General features: G+C 52.6%; 3 protein-coding genes across 10 annotated transcripts in view; 1 reads left to right on the top strand and 2 right to left on the bottom strand.

Annotated features, from left to right (window-relative positions):
- LOC128336001 (cytospin-B-like) overlaps positions 1–7,892 on the bottom strand; it is a 114,671-nt gene extending 106,779 nt beyond the window's left edge. For 2 of the 4 annotated variants that reach the window (XM_053275028.1, XM_053275030.1), the window contains exons 1-2: positions 7,174–7,892; positions 4,494–4,629 (exon numbers count right to left, since the gene is read on the bottom strand). The gene's annotated coding sequence lies outside the window, so the exon portion shown is untranslated. The remainder of the gene's footprint in view (positions 1–4,493; positions 4,630–7,173) is intronic. The other 2 variants (XM_053275031.1, XM_053275034.1) reach the window with 1 other exon arrangement.
- On the top strand, positions 7,460–11,303 carry LOC128336002 (mitochondrial import inner membrane translocase subunit Tim22-like). The gene is made up of 4 exons (XM_053275037.1): positions 7,460–7,828; positions 9,256–9,452; positions 9,737–9,809; positions 10,825–11,303. The coding sequence occupies exons 1-4, from the start codon at positions 7,588–7,590 to the stop codon at positions 10,899–10,901; spliced, it is 588 nt and encodes a 195-aa protein (XP_053131012.1). The 5' UTR covers positions 7,460–7,587; the 3' UTR covers positions 10,902–11,303.
- A 743-nt stretch (positions 11,304–12,046) lies between these two features.
- LOC128336210 (active breakpoint cluster region-related protein-like) overlaps positions 12,047–19,683 on the bottom strand; it is a 92,976-nt gene continuing 85,339 nt past the window's right edge. For 4 of the 5 annotated variants that reach the window (XM_053275519.1, XM_053275520.1, XM_053275522.1 and 1 more), the window contains exons 20-23: positions 19,051–19,185; positions 17,573–17,678; positions 16,301–16,448; positions 12,047–14,240 (exon numbers count right to left, since the gene is read on the bottom strand). In XM_053275519.1, coding sequence (XP_053131494.1) covers positions 14,151–14,240; positions 16,301–16,448; positions 17,573–17,678; positions 19,051–19,185 — 479 coding nt within the window. In that variant the 3' untranslated portion in view covers positions 12,047–14,150. Of the gene's footprint in view, positions 14,241–16,300; positions 16,449–17,572; positions 17,679–19,050; positions 19,186–19,683 lie in introns of those variants that run through there. The other variant, XM_053275521.1, reaches the window with a different exon arrangement.

Genomic DNA, 19,683 nt, shown 5'->3' with positions numbered 1-19,683 from the left:
TCCCAGACCCCATTCCGATACCGGAACCGGCTCTATCGCCTGAATTGCCAACAGGTGACTGATCGCTTGGTCCATCAGTGCGCGTTTGGATGGGAGTTTGGGAACAGGTGTCAGAAACAGAAAATCAGGAGGAGAGCAAACAAAGTCTATGAAATATCCGTGGGTGACAGTTTGAATCACCCACCGATCGGTTGTGGAGAACACCCACGTGCTTGAAAAATCCAGAAGGCGACCCCCCACCTGAACTAAGTCATGGCTTACGGTTTTTGACGTCACGAGTGTTGGCGAAGGTGGTGGACCTGTTTCTATAAGTCCCCCGGCCTCTGCCCGACCAAGGAGACCTCCAGGACCCACGGAAGGAGAAGGGTCTTGCATCTCTATCTCTGTTGCCGTCCATGTATCCTGAAAACCCGGCTCGTGCCGAACCCCTGTAGGGACGAAAGGAACCGTGAAAAGAGGACCCTCCTTTGTACCCCCTACGAGAGTCCCCCCGCCCAGAGGGCATTGCCTTCTTTTTATCACTAGTCTCAACTAGGACAGGTTCCAAGGATTCACCGAATAATTTCCCCCCCAGAAAAGGAGTTGCAGCCAAAGCCACTTTGGACTTGTTGTCGACCTTCCAGTGCTTTAACCAGAGTCCCCTCCTTACTGCCACACCTGCGGCCATGGCCCGGGAGGCATGCTGGAGACAATCAAGGCCCGAATCGGCCATCAAGTCTGAAGCCCTGGCCAGCTTATAGAGACCCTGACGCAATTTGACATTCTCAGGAGGCACCAAACTCATCAGTTCCTTAGCCCACAGGATAGACGCTCTTGTGAAGAAGGAATTTGTGGCAGCAGCTCTGATGACAGTGGCAGAGGCCTCATGCCCCTTCCTGAGCAGGTGGTCGGCTTTCTTCTCCTCACGTGCCTTCAAAAACTCATCGTCCTCCTTATTCAGCAGGGCGCCCGACACTAACTGCGCCACCGGCCCATCTACAATAGGAACAGCTAGCAAGGACATGACGTCCGCAGGTAAGGTATACAATTTCTTAGGGTAAGAAATAACAGACTTAGATGTAACAGGAGTCCCCCACTCTGCCAACATAACATCCTTAAATAAACTTGGAAAGGGAACTGTGGCTGCAGCTGTGGAGGTAGAAGGGAAAACCTCCTGATCTAGACCTGAAGCAGAAGGCGCCCCCTGATCAGGGGTTACATCTTTGATAGCCCCTTTTGCTTTAGCCAACAAGACCTCAAATTCAGAAACAGAGAATAGCCTGGTAGTACTGGGCTTCTCTGTAAGAGCGGACTGCTCATCAGACAACTCCCCTTCTTCTCTCTCCGCATCAGAGGAATCAGAAGCAGAGGAGGCTATTGGGGGGCGGCGAAGAACCCCATTAGGCGCTGCCGGTGCTAATGGAACCTGGGGAGGCGGGGGGGAAAGAGTTACTGGACTCCCCTCATCTGAGCCCGAAGGGGAAGCCCTTTTTCTCTTACGCTGTTGCCTCTTAGCAGAACGCCTCAAATAAATGCGCTCTCCTGGAGGTATAACCGCCCGCAATGGACTGGAATCAGGAGAGGACGAAAAGGAAGGACGTCTAGACCGTCTAACCGGAAGGGTGGAAACCCGCCCCCTATGTGGGTCCGAAGGCTCAGCAGGAAAGGAGGGCACGGGCGCAGGTTGAGAGACAGAGCCTACTCGATCTAATAAGGGAGTAACCGGCGCCATACAACGTTTAGTAACAAACTCCCCCAGCCATTGTAACTCACCGGGGGAGAGAAGTTCACCATTGGGCCCCTTAACGTGGTCTCCGGAGGGCAGTACACTGCCCGCCCCCTGCAATACATTTTCCTGGCAAGGCTGATCGCTCTGAGAAGCCGCGGCAGGGGGAGCCGCCAAAATGGCCGCTGGAGAAAGGGCGGGAGAATCGGCAACTGCCGATAAGGGCAGTCGAGCCCGAACTGCTTTTAGCTGTAACCTCTCGCTTAGTGGAGCCCCGCCAGAGGTCAGCTTCTTTTTCTTTTTACTCTCGGGCTCCTTTAAATGTTTTGATTTCTTTGCCACTTTTTGCGGTGGAGCCAGCTCTAGGCGCGAAGTCATTTCAGAGCTATAAATGGCTGCGGCTGCTGCCGCGCCGGCTGTGATCGGCCCTGGTACAGCGGCCGCATCCGAAGCCATGGAGGGGACTGGAGGGGGATCTGGAACAGCCTCCAATAAAGGACCCTCCGAGAGAGCCCCTTGCAGCATATCGCCGCAATGTGAGGGTTCCATAAGGAGGAAAGACGAGAGAGAAATTCTTTTTTTTTTTTAAGGCATTAAACAGACAGAGAAAAAAGGAACAAGGACCAAATGACTCCCTTCCCACCTTGCACACAGAGAAGGAAGGGAAGAAGACAGAAAGGAGAAAAAAACGTATTGAAGAAGGCTGGAGAAGTGTGACCGTCCAGAAGCAAAGACAGGACCGGAACTGGGATAATGGAGGCTGGCTTGGCATAGTGATATCAGAAAACAGTTCTGATTGGCCCTGTCTCGAAGCATGTTGGGATTGACAACCCATCAAGTTAGGATGCACTCCCCATGCCTCAGAAAACGGCAGTGCTCTCATGGCATCACCCATCCAAATGCACACCAAGGTATCTTCCTCCATAGCGACTCTTCTGTGGGTCCGCCCCATTGCCTCATCCTAACTAGCTCAGTCTGCGGCAAGGTGCGCCTTTGGCTTTCTACCACCTCAGCCACCTCTAGCCCTGAGCTGAGAGCGAACAAAGCAAAAGTGGACCATATTTCATTTATTACTGATTTATCATACTTTTATACCGCCTGATATGTACACCTCCAGGCGGTGTACAAAATTTAAAATAATATTTAAAGGTCAGCACAGATTAAAATACATGAGACCATGACAAAAATAGTATAAAACTGTTCTTAAAACAAATTATTAAAATTAATTCTAATTAAAAGCTTGCGAGAACAGGTGTCTTGAGGGTCTTCCCCAAAACAGAGAAAGAGATGCTCCAATTTCAGCAAGGAGCTTATTCCAAAGCCCTGGCGCAGCCACAGAAAAAGCCTGGTCCTGAGTCACCACCAAACAAGCCGGTGGCAACCATAACCGGACCTCTCCAGAAGATCGTAACAGGTGGCAGGGTTTAAGACAAAGAAGGCACTCTCTTTAAAAGCCTGGACCCAAGCCATGAAGGGCTTTATCGGTGATAACTGACACTTTGTATTTTGCCCAGAAACATATCGGCAGCCAGTGCAGTTCTTTTAAATTTGGTGTTACATGGTCCCTTCATGCTGTCCCGGAGACTAACCTGGCTGCCGCATTCTGTAACAATTGTAGTTTCCGGACTACGTACAAACAGCCCCACGTAGAGTGCATTACAGTAGTCAAGCCTGGAGGTTACCAGCATAGATTAAGAGAATTCCACTTTGAATAATGATTGACTACAATCACCACTTTGATCATAGTTAGCATCCCCATCTAGGGGTCCACTGGAAACTCTACCCAGCTACCTGGCAGCTGTTCCTGGTGTGCACGCAGGCCCACCCACCGCCAAGAACGCGCTGCAGGCTCAGGCCTTGACATCACAAAGCTATCACTGAGCACCACCAACGCTTGTGGCTGGAAGGAAAAACCAAGGAAGAGCCAGTCAGAACGGCCACCACACGGAAGCGCAGAAGTAGAAAATTCCACAGGTAGCTGCCCACTGGGGTAAGAGTAACACAGCGCTTCTCTGCTCAAGTCCGACTAAAATAGTCAAGCTGCCAGCTTGTCCTCCTGGTTCTCATTTGCTGAACTGCTGATGCCTCTAAATTGGAAGCACCAGCATGGAGAACACAACGCTTGGGTGGGTGGAAGGTGGGAAGAGCAGCAAGGCACAGCAAGGCAAATTAACCAGGAGGGAAAAAATGACCCAAGGGCATTCAAAAGAATGTAAGAGGAACCCCAGGAGAATGGAGAAGCATCTCTTGGGCTGACAAATGGAAACTGTTATGCAAGAGGTCATAAGAAAGTGCATGACAGATCCAGAAAATACAAACCTGACTGTTCAGGATTGGACAAACGGCAGAATCCACCCTCTAGTGGCAATACATGATTATTTTTGTGAGGCACACACACACACAACTGTGAGTGAGTGAGTGAGTGAGTGTATCTCCAGATAGATAGATAGATAGATAGATAGATAGATAGATAGATAGAAAGAAAGAAAGAAAGAAAGAAAGAAAGAAAGAAAGAAAGAAAGAAAGAAAGAAAGAAAGAAAGCTGGTCTTGTGGTAAAAGGTAAAGTGTGCCATCAAGTAGATTTCAACTCCTGGCGCCCACAGAGCCCTATGGTTGTCTTGGGTAGGAGGAGTTGACCATTGCCGTCTCCTCCCGCCCAGTACGAGATGATGCCTTTCGGCATCTTCCTATATTGCTGCTGTCCGGTATCGGTGTTTCCCATAGTCTGGGAAACAGACCAGCAGGGATTCGAATCGGCAACCTTTCCTTTCCTTTATTAAGACTTACCTCTGCTCCTGGCCCTTTAATCAGCCTTTTCAAATCAGCTCCTTGCCCTTTCAATCAGTCCTTGCAGAGCTATGGCGTTTTAATTAGTTCATTTGCATAGCCACAGCACCCTCCAATCAGCCCCAGATACTCTTTCCTGAAACAGAGGAGCGGGGGAGATTAATTGCCGGTGTCCTCTTTGCCACCAGAGCAAGTGCCCATTAATTAAGACATTTTAAAAATGCAATTATTAATTTTTAAAAATCAGGACTGTAATAGTCCTGCTACGTAGGGTCCTTTCCCCTGGAGATGCCAGAAATCAAAGCTGGGACCTTGGGCATGCAGAGCCGGCCTCTAAGCGAGGGGCCCTCCCCAATATCCATTTTAATCCTCACACAACACTAGCCCCAGATAATAACCTCCCTCCTTGCCTACTCTGAGCCTGGAAGGTTCCTCTGGGCCAAACCGTCAATCATGCTCCTTGCAAAGCACTTGCATGCGCTTTAATAATAATTAACAGCAAATTATCTCTGCCATGGCGCCCTGCATGCTGCAATCATTTGTGGGAGATCAGTGTTCGTCTCCCAGAAAGGAGCCCTGTTCCTGCAGTTGCCATAGTGATGGATATTTAAAGAGACTGGGGTTGAAGGGGGAATCATTCTTCAGCACAGGATAGAGCGGTGGATAGGAGAACACCATGGGATATCCTCACTTCGTTCCCCTTCTGCCCCCTACCAATTCAAAGCTTGCATTTTTGCAGAAAGTTGCTGCAGCGTAGCCATGCCTGGCCAGATTACATGGTGCAGTATTCAAGACGACAACCAGTGGAACATCCGGCTGTGTTTTTGACACAAGGAATGCGCACCACAGAACTGGGCAGAACATCCAAAGGTGCCTCACATCAAGTCTACAGGCCAGGGTCCCACTTTGGCCTCCAGATAGTGTTGGACTACAACTCCCATCATCCCCTACCCACAACGATAATGGTTGATGATGGGAGTCAACATTTGGAGGCCCAATTTTGAGAGGCCCTGGATTAATCAGTTTGAAGCAGACTATCAGAGCACCTCTGATTAACTAAACACATTTTATTGTTTAAATGGAAGTACAAATACTGCAGGTGCCATGCCATTCAGAAGAGACATCCACTCCTACTCAGTAGTAGTAGTAGTAAAACTTTATTTCGGTCGTAGACCAGCAATACAACAATATTAAAATAATAATGATAATAACAATAATAAGATGATAATATAAAATCAGACTACATTTATACGCATTTGGCATATTATATAACAATATTTGGCCACGATATGAATAACATCCGGATTAGGATTAGTGAGCAAATAGTTTAAATAGAAATCCTCTCCACAACCCGGAAAATTTATCAAAAGTGGGGCAATTTGTTGGCGTCTTATGTCTCTGTAATATTCACAATGCAGTAAAACATGAGCAGTTGTTTCAACGTTACCAGATCCACAAGGGCATAATCTTGATGTGTATGGTATACCCTGGAATCTCCCATGGAGCACAGCTGTTGGGAGAGCATTTACACGGGCAAGTGTTAGAGCTCGTCTAAATTTTGGAATTAAAATGCTACTTAGATATGAAGCATGTGCATGCATGTGACGGGCGCAAATACACCTGGTACTTCTGGCCACTTCTGGCCAATGAGGGCAGAAGTGGAGGTGCACTGCCACCCCAAGGGTCTTTGATACAATGGTCCGCCGGCGGGAGAAATGTGGCGGGAGGGGTAAGTGCACCCTCCCCCATCCTTTAAGGGAACACCCCCGCCACCTCAGGAACGGTTCCAGGCACATCCCTAGCTTTGAATACAACGAATACATCAAATATTTATATACCACTTTTCCACAAAAGTTCCCAAAGCAGTTTACATAGATACGAAAACAAAAACAAATAAAATATAAAATCTCCAGTTCTTAGAATCAGAGTAGATAGACAAGAAGAGGACATTTTAGTCCAACCACCTGTCCAAAAAGAAAGAAAGAAAGAAAGAACCAGATGGTTCAAGTCAACCAGCCAAGTCACATGCGGCTGCCAGAGAATTAAAAAAAAAACACACCACAAAAGGGTTTTGATCCCATTTGACCTTGGGTAATGCTCTCTCCCAACCCCAAATCGCAGCCCCAGTCACAGCCCTGTAAGGTAGGCTGCACGGAAAGACAGTAACTGCCCCAACTTAACCCCATGAATTTCGTAGCGGTGTGGATTTTTGAACCCAGGTCTCCTAAATTCTAACCCGACACAAAATACTATGTGCTTGTTCGTTTATTTGCTGCTTTAGCTCAACAGACCAGCCCTGCAGCAGCCCTCATGCCTTTTAAGAGCAATAGGCCACTCACTGGCCTATTGTTCTTAAAAGGCACAAGAGCAGCTGCAAGGGCAAGCCTGGCTGGTAAGTTGGCAACCTATTGCTCTTAAGCGGTACAAGAGCATCTGCAAGGACAAGCCTGGCTACCCTTCTGGTAAGTTGGCAACCTATTGCTCTTAAGAGGCACAAGAGCAGCTGCAAGGGCAAACCTGGTTGCCCTTCTGGTAAGTTGGCAACCCTGCTGGCAGGGTGCCCTGCAGCCCCCTGAGATAGAGCCCTCAGCCGAGCATCCAAGCCCTGCCCTGGGGGTGGCGGGGAGCCTCCAGCCAGGCTGCGGCTCCCCTTGGCCCGCCTCCCCTGCAGCTTCCTCACCTGTCCTTTCCAAGGATGCTCGACGAGGTCCTTAGCAAACTCTCGCCGGCGATGCCGCCGAAGAGCTCCAGCAGGGGGCCCCCGCGCGCAGGTCGAGGATGGCTCCCGCTTCTAAAAGACTACACGCCCCATCAGGCCCAGGCGCCGCCGCCCCTGCCGAGGCATGCCGGGAACTGCAGTCCCGAAGCCCTCCACCCTGGGCGAGGGAAAACCGCTAGGAGCGCGCGGTGCAGCCTGGGAAGCGGCGTTGAGCCACGCGCGTCGCCTGCCCCCTCCGGACTCCGCCTCCCAGAAGCCTCAGCGGCAGCCGCTGCATTGCGAGTGCCTGCCTCGGCGGCGAACGGCATGATGGGAGTTGAGGTCTCGGGGTTCTGAAGGGAAAAGAAGAAGGCTACCACATTCCCGAGGCCCGCGATGGCAGCCACGACGGGCAGGCCCGAAGAGGCCGAGGAGGCCCCCGGGCTGGCCCCGGCGCTCCAGTACAGCCTGCTGCTGGAGTACTTGGTGGGCGAGAATCGCGGGCCCAGACAGGCGCGGGCCTTCGACCCGGCGGCCCTCGGCGGCTTCCCGGCGCCGGGCAAGAGCCCCGAGCAGAAGATGGTCGAGCGGGCCATGGAGAGCTGCGGCTTCAAGGCGGCGCTGGCCTGCGTTGGGGGTAGGTGGTCGCCTGCTGTGGTCGCAAAGGCCCCCCCACACACCCTGCTTTCTTCGCTTCTCGTGCCCTGCTGCGGACTGCGCGTGCGCGGCCTTCCTGCAGAGGCCGGACTACGGCTCCCAGCATCCCTGGCGGGTGGTCGCTGGGGCTGATGGGAGCTGTCGTCCAAAAGCAGCGGGAACCATCTCTGATAGCTTTTTAAAAGTCTTTAAAGACGCATCTGTTTATCCCGGCTTTTAATTAATATTTAATTAATATTGTTTTAATGGTTTTAATGCTATTTTAAAATATTGTTTTAAAATTTTTAAATGGTATCATTTAAAACTTTTTGTTTTAACTAATGCTTTACTTTCTGTTTGTATTTTGTTGTGAATCGCCCAGAGAATGCAAGTTTTGGGCAGTATAAAAATATGTTACATACATTTTTAATAATCTTCGTATGTTGTTCACCTCTCACAGCTTTTAAAAAGGCACTGAAGACCTATTGATTTACCCAGGCTTTTAATGAGATGTGTAGTTTTAATCCTTGTAATGTTGGGTTTTAAAGGATTTTAATGTTTAAAGGATTTTAATTGCAAACTGCCCAGAGACGCAAGTTTTGGGAGGTACAGAAATATGTTAGAGAAGTAAATAAAAATAAAATATTTATATTGTCCGCTCTTCTGTATTTTAATTATGCATTGTGTTAATTTTTGAGATCTGTTCCTTTTTAACTAATCAAATGAAGTCAACAAGTTAAAAAGTCAAGCTGAAACCACAATCGGATTTAAGTCTCAAGTTAAGTTATTTTAAAAGCCAAAAATTGAGGATTATTTTTTAAAATTGAGAACTAAAGAATAAATAAGTAAACATGTCCCTAATCCCCCTTTCAAGTGAATGGAGAAATAGGGTGCAAATTGGCAAGCATGAGTTATTTGGTGTTCAAAATCATCTTAAATTCAGAGCCCTGCTCTTTTTTTTAATATAGCCTGCATTTAACCAGTTTTTAAAGATGGTTTGTCTTAAAATCAGAACCGCCTCGAGTGTTGAATTTGGTGAGGGTGTCTATAAGCAAAATGGGAACAGAGTGAGCTGCCTTTTGCTGAGTCAGACTCTTGGTCCGGCTAGCTCGGTATTGCCAACACTGACTGGCAGCGGCTTCTCCAAGGTTGCAGGCAAGAATCTTGGCCATCCCTGGCTGAATATGCTGCCAGGGGATTGAACCTGAGACTTTCTGCAGGAAAAGCTCATGCTCTCCAACTGAACTACAGTCCTAGGCCTATCCCCTAAAAGGGTAGCTGAGGATGTCAGAATTGGAGCAGGGGATTAGGGCAGGCGATGGGCAGCCGGGGATTGGGGGATGGAGAAGCGTTGAGAAGCCAACTAGGGTAGCGACTGGGAGCTGGTTGCAGTGACGAGGACTCTTCTGGCTTCTCTTGACGTGCCAGGGTTCGTGTTGGGTGGCGCCTTTGGCATGTTCACAGCCGGCATCGATACCAACGTGGGATTTGATCCCAAGGATCCATACCGCACCCCGACAGCCAGAGAGGTCTTGAAAGACATGGGCCAGAGAGGAATGTCCAATGCCAAGAACTTTGCCATAGTGGGCGCCATATTTTCCTGCACCGAGTGCCTGGCGGAGTCTGTGAGTAGCTCTCTTCTTTGGACGGGTGGCTTCCTTGTGTGGGTTCTCCTTTGACTGGGGAAGGGGCTGACCAGGGACAGCTGCCCCCCTCCTTCCATGCACTTTGGAATCGAGGGCTCGGAGCCAGTGGGAACATGCTCCAAACGGACCAGAAAGGAGGGTGTATCCAGTGTCCCTTCACCTGAAGCCGCTGGCTTGACCGAAGTCCCCTCCATACATCTGTCAGAGCAGATGCTGCGTGCAAGGTCACTGTGGCCGGTCTTTCAGTTCTTTTTCTTCCACAGTACCGAGGAAAATCGGACTGGAAGAACAGCGTCATGAGTGGGTGCATTACTGGAGGCGCCATTGGCTTTCGAGGTAAGTGGAGTGCCATTTGAGCAATCCCTGGGCCCACTTGGGCTCTGAGCAGGACCTGATGTGGCAGGCAGACTCTGCTGTTCTTATAGTCCAGTAGTAACATCTCATGGGGGTGGACCACCCAGTTCAATTGGCGGGAGGGGCCTTCCGACAGGAAAGGTTCCCCATGACTCGGGTTCCAAAGTCCAGCTGTTTTCCAAACATTGTATTTACCCAACTAGATGGCAACTCTGAACTTGAGATGACCCCCCTTAAAAAATAAAAATACAGGTTACCTGTATTGACCCCAAAGAAAGAAGACTCTGAATTTAAGATGACCCCCCATTTCTAACATCAAAGAACTTGGGGGGAAATTAGTCTTCGATTCAGATAAACCCAAGATTACCTACCCTCACAAAATCCTGTTTGTTAAAACCCTTTAACGAACAAAGCCCCAGGGCAACTACGGAGAGCTTCTGCTCCCAAGTGGCCAGCAAACAAGCTGGTGGCAACGGCAAAGGACCTTCTCCTGATGGTCTCAGAAGGCAACAGAGTTCCTGGCGGAGAAGGCGCTCTCGTCAGTGCCCTGGGCCTGAGCGTTTCAGGGCTTTATGGGTGATAACCAGCACTTTGCATGTTGCCTGGAACCAGAGCAGTAGCCAGTGGGGTCAAGATATGGCCCCTTGGGGGGGCGGGTTTGCTTCTGCTCAGCGGCAGCCATGCTATGCATGGGTTGTGATGGGCAAGCTGTCTTTCAAGGTTTCTCTGCCATGACGTTCTCCAGAACAGTCTGAATCCCACTGCCTTCATCTAGGAACTCAGGTTCAGGACTGCATCTAGGGCTGAATTTGCAGTATTTGAGCCTGAGGGGGTGTTGGCCTGAAAGGTCTGCTTCCTAGCCTAAACCCAGAGCACTGATCTTCCCTAAGAGCATTAAACACTTTCCTACTAAGCTTGTTATGCTGGCTTAAACTTGGCGGGGGGCGGCTCAGTCACATTACAAGCTGGGCTAATAACTCTTTCTTTTGCCTTGCAGCTGGCTTGAAAGCGGGGGTCCTCGGCTGTGGGGGCTTCGCCGCCTTCTCTGCATTGATTGACTATTACTTACGGTAGCAGCCAGAGCCAACGAGGATGGCCTTTTCTGGATGTCAGCAGCCTGGGACAGTAGGAACAACTACCTTCCGTCTACCTGGGAAGCTGGTGTTGAGGGAGTGTTGTGCTCTGGAAGGTGGATATCCATATGGGCGGAGTTCCTGACTAAGCTGGGCCAAGCCAAGGCCGGCCATCTTTGGAGCGGCATAACCGATCGTGAACTCCAAGGATGCTGCAGATTCTCTCCATGGCCCTGCTTAAGGGTCACAGTGCCGCTCCTGACTCGTCATCTGAATACTCACTGCAAACTCAAGATTGTTTCCTTACCAAGTAGAGCATGAGACCAATGGAAAGATTGGGTTATCTCGGACCTTGTTATAGGTCTCGATTCCTAATAAAACCGGAACGGCGTTGTCAAAGGCATGGAAGTACCTTTTGGCTACTGTTGCTAGATCTTAAATCGAGCCTAGATGGCTTAAGTGAATGGGGAGTGATTTCTACCGCTACTGGCAATGCTAAGTGGAACCTCCCTCCTCTGAAGCAGTATACCCCTGAATATCAAGCCGTGTCCAGCTGACATGAGGTAGAGCACAGATAGCTCAGGAGCCATCTGCTTATCGATCTAAGCCAGGCAGCAACGGAGGTAGAAATAAAATCTCCTCCAACCCTGGGGAAATACGACCCATTTGCTTTCAGGCTGATCTGAAAAGGGTTTAAGGACCCACACCCTCCTCCTCCTCAGCCAGGCACCCGGTCTTGGCATTCCCATGGCAACGGTAATTGTTGCCTAGGAGAATTATTGCTGTTCCTAAGTGGAATAATTAAGCTCTCCGCCCCGCCTTCATTATCTTTTTCCTTCCCATGAACCCTCAAGTAACGTATTGCCCTGCAGCATTTGAGTCTGGGGGCGGGTGTGTGTGTGTGTGTGTAATCTCATACTGCTGTAGTAGCGGGAAGCCCCGTTTGTGTGTGTGTGGTCTCCACCCCATAATAAGCATGGTCTGATGGGAGTTGTGGGGAGCCCAAGGCTGCCCCCCTGAAAAAAGGGGTCGTGTCTTCATGTCGTGTTGCTGGGGAATAAGCCACACGCAGGAGCCGCTGGTTGGTTGTGCTCCTGCCCCACGCTCAGGCCAGTCTCCCAGCTACAAACACAGGCCAGCCAGGAGGTCATTTGTGCAAACGTTGGGGCTTTGCATTTTATTAACCTTTAAAAAAAAAAAAATCACCTCCTTACATGGTTTACATCCATTTAAAGTTCGTCATCGCCCCCGTCTCTCCCCCGCCCCACGGTCGGAAAAACCAAAACCCAGAGAAGAAGTGCAGTTACCAGAAGGCTTGCCCCACTGCAAGCCGGGGTCGGTCTTGCTGACACAGCCTCCAGAGCAAGGACTCGAGCTGCGACAGGCACATCAGTGCAGACCGACAGAAGATCTGCTGTGCAGTGGGGCAAGCCTTCTGGTCCCTGAGCCATAGCCGGTCGCTTTCCATACAGCCCCGGGAGGTGCAGCCAAAGCCCCCTCGGATTCCAGGTTTGGCATGGAAGTTGCACTGTTCAGCAGGAGGGCTGGATGGGGAACGGGCGGGAGGTCCCAGTTACTTCGGCCAGGGGTTGCCAGATGATGTTGGACTCCCAACTCCCATCATCCCCGTGGCCATCGTGGCAGGGGACGAGGGGCGTTGGGAGTCCGACAGCCAGGGACCCAACTCTGCGAATCCACGGCCTAAACAACGTCACTGGCTTTGAGTTTGGCATTGGGGAGTGGAATATTGACAGAAGACGGAGCCGCTTGAAGAAGCAGAAGCCATCCTAGTGGGAAATCCACCCCCCCACCGCTGCCGCCCAATCTCCGGAGGACTCCGGCCTGCAGAGAGAGCTCCGATTCTGCTCTGCGGAAAGAGAAGTGCTTATGCTCCCAACACAGAACCCAGCTGGAAGGAGACACTGGCCCTGTTTGTGGGCTGCTCCATCCCTTCAGCTCCTGTCTGAGCAGGGCCCAGAGCTTGAGGACACCGACATAACCACCCACCCACCCAGGGGTACTCTGGGGAGGACTGTGCTCCTTCCACTGCCCAAGCCCTCTCTCAGACAGAACCCGGGAAACCTGGGCGCACCTTTGAAGGGCTGAGAGGGCCCTGAACTGTCCCAGTTGGTCCCTATAAGCTGTGCTGGTCAGGGACAGAGCAGCCAGCAGAGATGGTCGCAGGGGAGCCCGCCTTGAAGGGCCGGGAAATGTGCCCATTGCCTCCATGGCACGGACGGGCAGGAAAGGGCCACGTGCAGAGCAGCACGGCCAAGGCATGGGCACGCACGCCACTGCCCTCCGTCCTTGCCCAGCTCGTCATCTTTGGGGCACTCTTGTGTGCCACAGCAGGGCCTTGCTTCCTTTGTCCGGAGTGCGACTGAATTAGTCCCAGAAGAAGTCGCCTTAAATAAACAGGGAGCAGCTGGGGATGCTGCACACACAGGTTCCCCGCATGCACACACACACCCACTCACACGTGCTGGGCCTCCCGCTGCCGCAAAACCACATCCCGCTTTGCTGCCAGCGGGGTACCTTGGGGTCCTCTGGACAGAACTGAACGCAGCGCTAGAAAAACACGCAGGAGACACGGAAAAGGGGACCAGGGGCAGACGAGGGGAACCGAAAAGCCTCCTTCAAACCCACTGGGCCGGGCCCTTGGGGCCAGAGGCCAGCCAGTGGGGCGGGGCAGGGTGCAAAGGGCAGCCCCCGTGCCCACCATCAGCACAGCCAAGCACAGCGGGGGGGTTGCGGGGGGGGGGGGGAGAGAGCCCTTGGCATCCTCTAAGCACCTGAAGCTGGGAGACCCAAGCAAGCGCCACGCATGCAGGCCACGAGGGAGGAGAGAACAAGTGCCATGGCAGGCGGCAAGGCCGGCGGGGAAGGGGAGGGAAACCCAGTTGGGCTCGGAAGGGGACAATGCTTGGGGCAGCGCCAGGCGGGCTCTCACGCCTGCATCCCCACTCCTTGTCCATCACCCGCGCTTCCCCACGGCCCAACACATAGACAGACCCAGGGACTCCTGGACAGTGAAGGGCGAGAGACGTGGACAGCGGTGCAGAGAAGGGCACGGGGCTAGGAGGGGGCTTGTACAAAATAGTCCAGGGGGGGGCGCAGCCGGCGTACGGCCCAGGGCGGTGCGCTGTCCTCGGCGGGGGGGCGGGGGCCAGCATTCACAGTCTGTCTCTGCACTGCACCCCTCCCGGCCCGGAAGACACGGGCATGCGCCGGACTGCTGTCGAAGTGCAGGCTACACATCCGTGGAGATGTAGAGCGCATTGCGTTTCAGCTCGGCATAGGAGAGAGGCGCGTGCTGCAGGTAGTAGAGGAGCACCTGGACCTGCAAGAGTCACAGAAGAGGACAGTCAGAGCCAGGATTCTCTCTCCCAGGGAACTGCCTCCGGCCGGAGTCTGTCCCTTGATCCGTCTAGCGAAGGGTTACCTACACGGACTGGCAGCAGTTCTCCAAGGTTTCAGGCAGGAGTCTCTCCTGGCCCTACCTGGAGATGCTGTCAGGGACTGATCCTGCAAAGCAGCCCCATCCCCTAAGGGAATATCGTACAGCAGTCACATGTAGTCTCCCATCCAAATCCAAACCAAGGTGGACCCTGCTTTGCAAAGGGGGAAAATCATGCTCGCTACCACAAGACCATTGTAGAACTGAGAAAGGTGCCGAAGAGGGCAACCAAGATGATCAGGGGCCTGGAGCGCCTTTCTTATGAGGCAAGGCTACAGCATCTGGGGCTCTTTAGTTTAGAAAAAAGACGACTGCAGGGAGACATGATGGAGGTGTATAAAATTATGCATGGAGTGGAGAAAGTGGACAGAGAGAAATTCTTCTCCCTCTCACATCACACGAGAACCAGGGGTCATTTCATGACATTGATTGCCAGGAAATCTAGGACCAACAAACGGAGGAACTTTTTCACACGATGCATAATCCACTTGTGGAATTCTCTGCCACAAGATGTGGTGCCAGCCAACAACCTGGATGGCTTGAAGAGGGGTTTGGATGACTTGATGGAGGGGAGGTCTATCAAGGGCTACTAGTTGGAGGGCTAGAGGCCACCTCCAGGCTCAAATGCAGGATGCCTCTGAGTACCAGTTGCAGAGGAGTCACAGCAGGAGAGAGGGCAGGCCCCTTTCAACTCCTGCCTGTGGCTTCCAGCGGCATCTGGTGGGCCGCTGTGTGGAACAGGATGCTGGACTAGATGGGCCTCCTTGGGCCTGATCCAGCAGGGCTGTTCTTGTGTTCTTATGGTAAGACCAGCTCTCATGTACGCAGGACACCCTGTGCCTCAGCAGAGAACATCTGAGGTGGTTCTACTGCAGGGGTTCTCAAACCTGGGTCCCCAGATGTTGGACTATAACTCCCATCATCCCCAGCTACTGTGATGAGGGGTGGTGGGAGTCCAACACCCTCTGGGGACCCAAGGCTGGGAACTCCTGTTCTCGTGTACTCTCTGTGGGATGCAAAATGGTGCTTGGGTGAGGTGACCCCATGAAGCTGTCTGCTGTTTAAAGGGAGGGGTGAAACGGCTGGTTCAGCCTGCATTTGATTTGCTGACCTACGACTCTGTCTTGTGAAAGGAAAGGAGGAGGCTAGGCTCATGCCACCGGCAAAGAACCCACAACGGCTCCTGGGAAGTAACTTGCCTAGGGAGCAAGAGGTTGCTGGTTTGAATCCCCGCTGGCATGTTTCCCAACTATACTGAGCGGCAGCGATCTAGGAAGATGCTGAAAGGCATCATCATCTCAGACTGCGCGGGAGGAGATGGCCATGGTCAACCCCTCCTGGGTTCTACCCAAAGGAAACCACAGGGCTCTGTGGGTGCCAGGAGTTGACACTGACTCGACTGCACACTTTACTTACTGCTGTATTAACAGAGATCTCACTTCCTTAGCAGAAACAGCGGCAGGTGATACGCGGGGGGCTGCCCAGCGGAGGGCGCCAAGGGCCTTCCGGCTTGGGTGCCCTGTGGTGTTGGACTACAACTAATCAGAACTTAGGAAGCTGCCTTATACTGAGTCTGGCCCTTGGTCCATCAAGCTCAGTACTGTCAACACTGGCAGGCAGCGTCTTCCCCGGCCCAGGGAGTGAACCTGGGGCCTTCCGCATGCAAGAACAGAGAGGCTGGGCCACTGAGCTAAGGCCCCGTAAGGGGAACATCTGACAGCGCTCACACGTAAGCTAAGACGGACCCAGATTAGCAAAGGGGACCACTCCCGCGTGCGACCACAGGGCCAGCTCTCCTGCCCCAAACTCCATTCAGCCCCTGCCTCAGTGGCCCAAAGGGGCTGGATGGGGATGGGGACGGGGACCCCGGTTTGAGAACCCCCACGGCCCACCGCCCTCTCCTCCCCCACACCCCCTTCAGCGCCCTCTTGCCTGCCCCATACCTGCGCCATGACGTCGTGGGACCAGATGTCGGAGGCCAGGCTGAGGTGCCCTTTGCTCTCCACCTCGGAGGGCCTCAGCAACGTGGGGCCAAACACTGTGGCCAGGTTGTGCAGGGACATTTTGTTGACGGGCTCCTTCTCGGCCACCCTGGATGGCAGGAGGAAAGAGAGAGAGAGTCAAAGACCCACACCATAAGGTTGCCAGGCCCTGAAGCTCTTCCTAGGACGATGCAGAGGGCATTTCTCGCTCCCCTTCTCCAACCACCTCGTTCTCCCCGCCCCGCCACCAGACACACAGCAGGGTCCTGACGGAGGAAGCCTCCGGCTCCAGCGTGGCCGGGGTGGGCTCTGCCACATCTCCCACCTCTGGCACATCTTCCTTGGAAGCAGCCGCAGGCCCCCCTGGGCTGCAGCCAGCCGCTCCCAGGGCAACCGGCATCCAAATATTGGCTGTGCCGCGGCCCCTCCTCGCCCCGCAAAGCGCCCGGTGAACTGGTCTCTGGTCCAGAAACTAAACTCGCTCAAGACCCATTCAGGAGGGGAGCTCCAGCCCCCTCCCCAAGCCGTCCCCCCACAGCCTGAACTGAAGCCGTCAAACTCAGCGCAAAGCAGGCCCCAGTTGGGCTGCTTGATCTCACAGCCTGGGGGCACCACATGGCTCTTGCAACATGCAGAGCAACACAGGAAGCGGCCGTCTACCGAGTCAGGTCCATCCAGCTCCATATTTTCTCCCTGTCCTAGAGATGCTGCCAGGGAGGGAACATGGACCCTTCTGCATGCAGGCAGGCAGAGGCTCTTCCCAAAGCAGCCCCATCCCCTGTGGTTCTCAAACTGGGAGTCTCCCAACATTGCTGAACTACAACTCCCATCAGCCCCAGCTACAATTTTATTGTGTCTGGGGATGATGGGAGCCGTAGTTCAGCAACATTGGAAGGCTCCCAGTTTGGGAACCACTGCCCTAAGGGGATGATCTGACAGTGCTCACACATGTAGTCTCCCATTCAAATGCAAACCAGGGTGGACTCTGCTTAGCAAAGGGGGAAATTCATGCTCATGCATAAGACCAGCAATCCTGTGGAGGGTGGGAGAAGGTCCCTGCCCCCTGGGAGTGTACAGTTTAGAAGGACTCCAGCCTCCAATTTCTCCAACACCGGTGTTGGCTGTGCAGCAGAGGCAGTATTACAGCCCCCATCATCCCGGACTCCTGCCCACCGTGGCTGGGGATGACAGGAGTTGTGATCCTGCCACAGCGGGCAGTTGGGTGAGGCTTACCGCTTCAAGTGTTCCAGCAGAAAGAGGAAGGTGATGAGGTTGGGGTCCGGAAGGGAGCGCAGAAGATGCATCATGCAGTTCTCCTTGGCTGATGGGTCAGACAGTGCTGGAGGTGGAAGGCACGGCAGGAGGAGGCGGAGAGGCCATTGCAGGGGAAAACACACACACACACACACACACACACACACACACACACACACACACACACACACACACACACACACACCGGGTTAGAAAGGGCTTGCTCATGTCAACAGAACCCAAACCCCACCACTGTTCCTGCAAGCCCCAGTTTGGTAAAGTGCTGGTCATCGGCTAAGAGACGGATTCGCTGCCTGGGGTCCTCATAGGTGGTGGGACTACAATTCCCACCACCCCCAGCTACAATGGGCGGAGGCTGGGGGTGATGGGAGTTGTAGTCCAACAACGTACAGGCACACCCAAGGTTGAGAACCTCTGAACTAAGGAGAAGAGCTGGGCAGGTACTGGTTCATTCTGTGTCTGGTCAAGGGACAAAGGCCACGTTGATGGGCTGGCCAAGGAAAGAGCCCAACCCTTGCGAACTTGGCAAAGAGGCGCCTGGTTAACGTGGCGATTCTCTTTATTGAGAGTAACTGGCCCTCTCCACCCGCAGCACAGCATCCCTCCAGTGGCTGTTGCTGTTGTTTCTTTTTAGACTGTGAGCCCTTTGGGGACAGGCAGCCATCTTCTTTATTATTTCTCTGTGTAATACGCCCTGGGCCATTTTTGGAAGGGCAGTCTAGAAATCGAATGAATGAATGAATGGATGGATGGGCACTCAACCCACACACTCACGGCATGGCCTTGGGCTGGTCAGCCTCACAGGGGGGTTGTGCAGCTAAGAACTGGAGAATCCCCTCCAAGCCCACAACCTGAGCTCACTGGTTGAAGAGGAGGGTTTAAAAATCTATATCCCCAAAAGCATCCCAGAATTCCCACCACAATGAGGAGCTTCTGAGGGGAGCTGCGTTCTCTCTCATTTCCCCCCCCACCTCTGCGCAGAATGAGTTTTGTTCTGGGCGGAAGTATCTAGGCAGTGTGTGTGTGCACCTGCATCCAGAGGGGGGCCTTCCTGATGCAACCTGAGCAGGATCTAAAAATCACTGAGCGGACATTAAAAAATGTGTGAGCGCAAGCACACACGCGCACGCCGTAGATGAAGGAACACTGCAAGGGAGGTCCGTCCGTCCGTCCACCTGCACCTGAGTGTTCCTGTGCTCTGGATCCAGCCTTTGGCAGAGATGATAGACGCCACCCAGAGGCTCTCCAGCACTGCCAGACTACAGCGCCCATCATCGAGCAATTGCAGCTGGGGACAATGGGCTTTGTAGTCAACAACCTCTGAGAATCCCTGTTACAAGGGACACTGGTCCCGAGCTGTGATCCTGATGGCATGTGGGAGGAGAGGGCCTCCAAGTGTGCCCCACAGCTCCCCACAGACAGAGGGAAACGCTTACCAATACCCTCCATAAAAGCAGGATAAAGCCGGTCTGTGAGGAGGGGCTCTGGGAGCTCTCGGAAGTACAGCTTCAGGGTGCCCGCGATGGCATTGATGTCCATGTCGCTCAGCATCATCAGGATGTCTTTGTTATCTGCAGCAAAGAGAAGGCGAGGCCAGGTTTTAAAAAGAAGAACGGAGGAAGGGAAGAACTGGGTCAAAAACAGGCCGGCCTAATCTAGCATTCTGACTTCAAAACCCGAAGAAATTGGTTGCCACCCCCGGTGATAGTTTTTAGTTATTATTATTGTTTTTTTTAAAAAGAATGCTTAGGTTATAGATTAATCACACAATTAAGTTTCTCCTTCACTGTTTGGTGTTAGTTTGCCTTGTTGGTCAGGGACAGAATCAAGTGGGTTGGTTCATTCATTCATTCAAAAAAAAAAAAAAAAAAGAATTAGATCCCATTCAGAGAGCATCGGCCTGCCAGTGGCGATGAGTCGCCACAGCTAGGCAGAAGAACCCCCATGTCCAAGAGCAGTATACCTCAGCACACCAAATGCAAACCATTGGTCAGGACGTTTCCCCAGAATCGCTTGGCTGCTCCCCATTGGAAACAGGGACCCTTGGCTACAATGCACCCTTCGCCTGC

The sequence above is a fragment of the Hemicordylus capensis genome, chromosome 12, assembly GCF_027244095.1.
Source record: "Hemicordylus capensis ecotype Gifberg chromosome 12, rHemCap1.1.pri, whole genome shotgun sequence".
Lineage (NCBI taxonomy): Eukaryota > Metazoa > Chordata > Lepidosauria > Squamata > Cordylidae > Hemicordylus > Hemicordylus capensis.
Note: the sequence above shows the minus strand (reverse complement) of the source record. Positions and strands in the feature narration are given on the sequence as shown.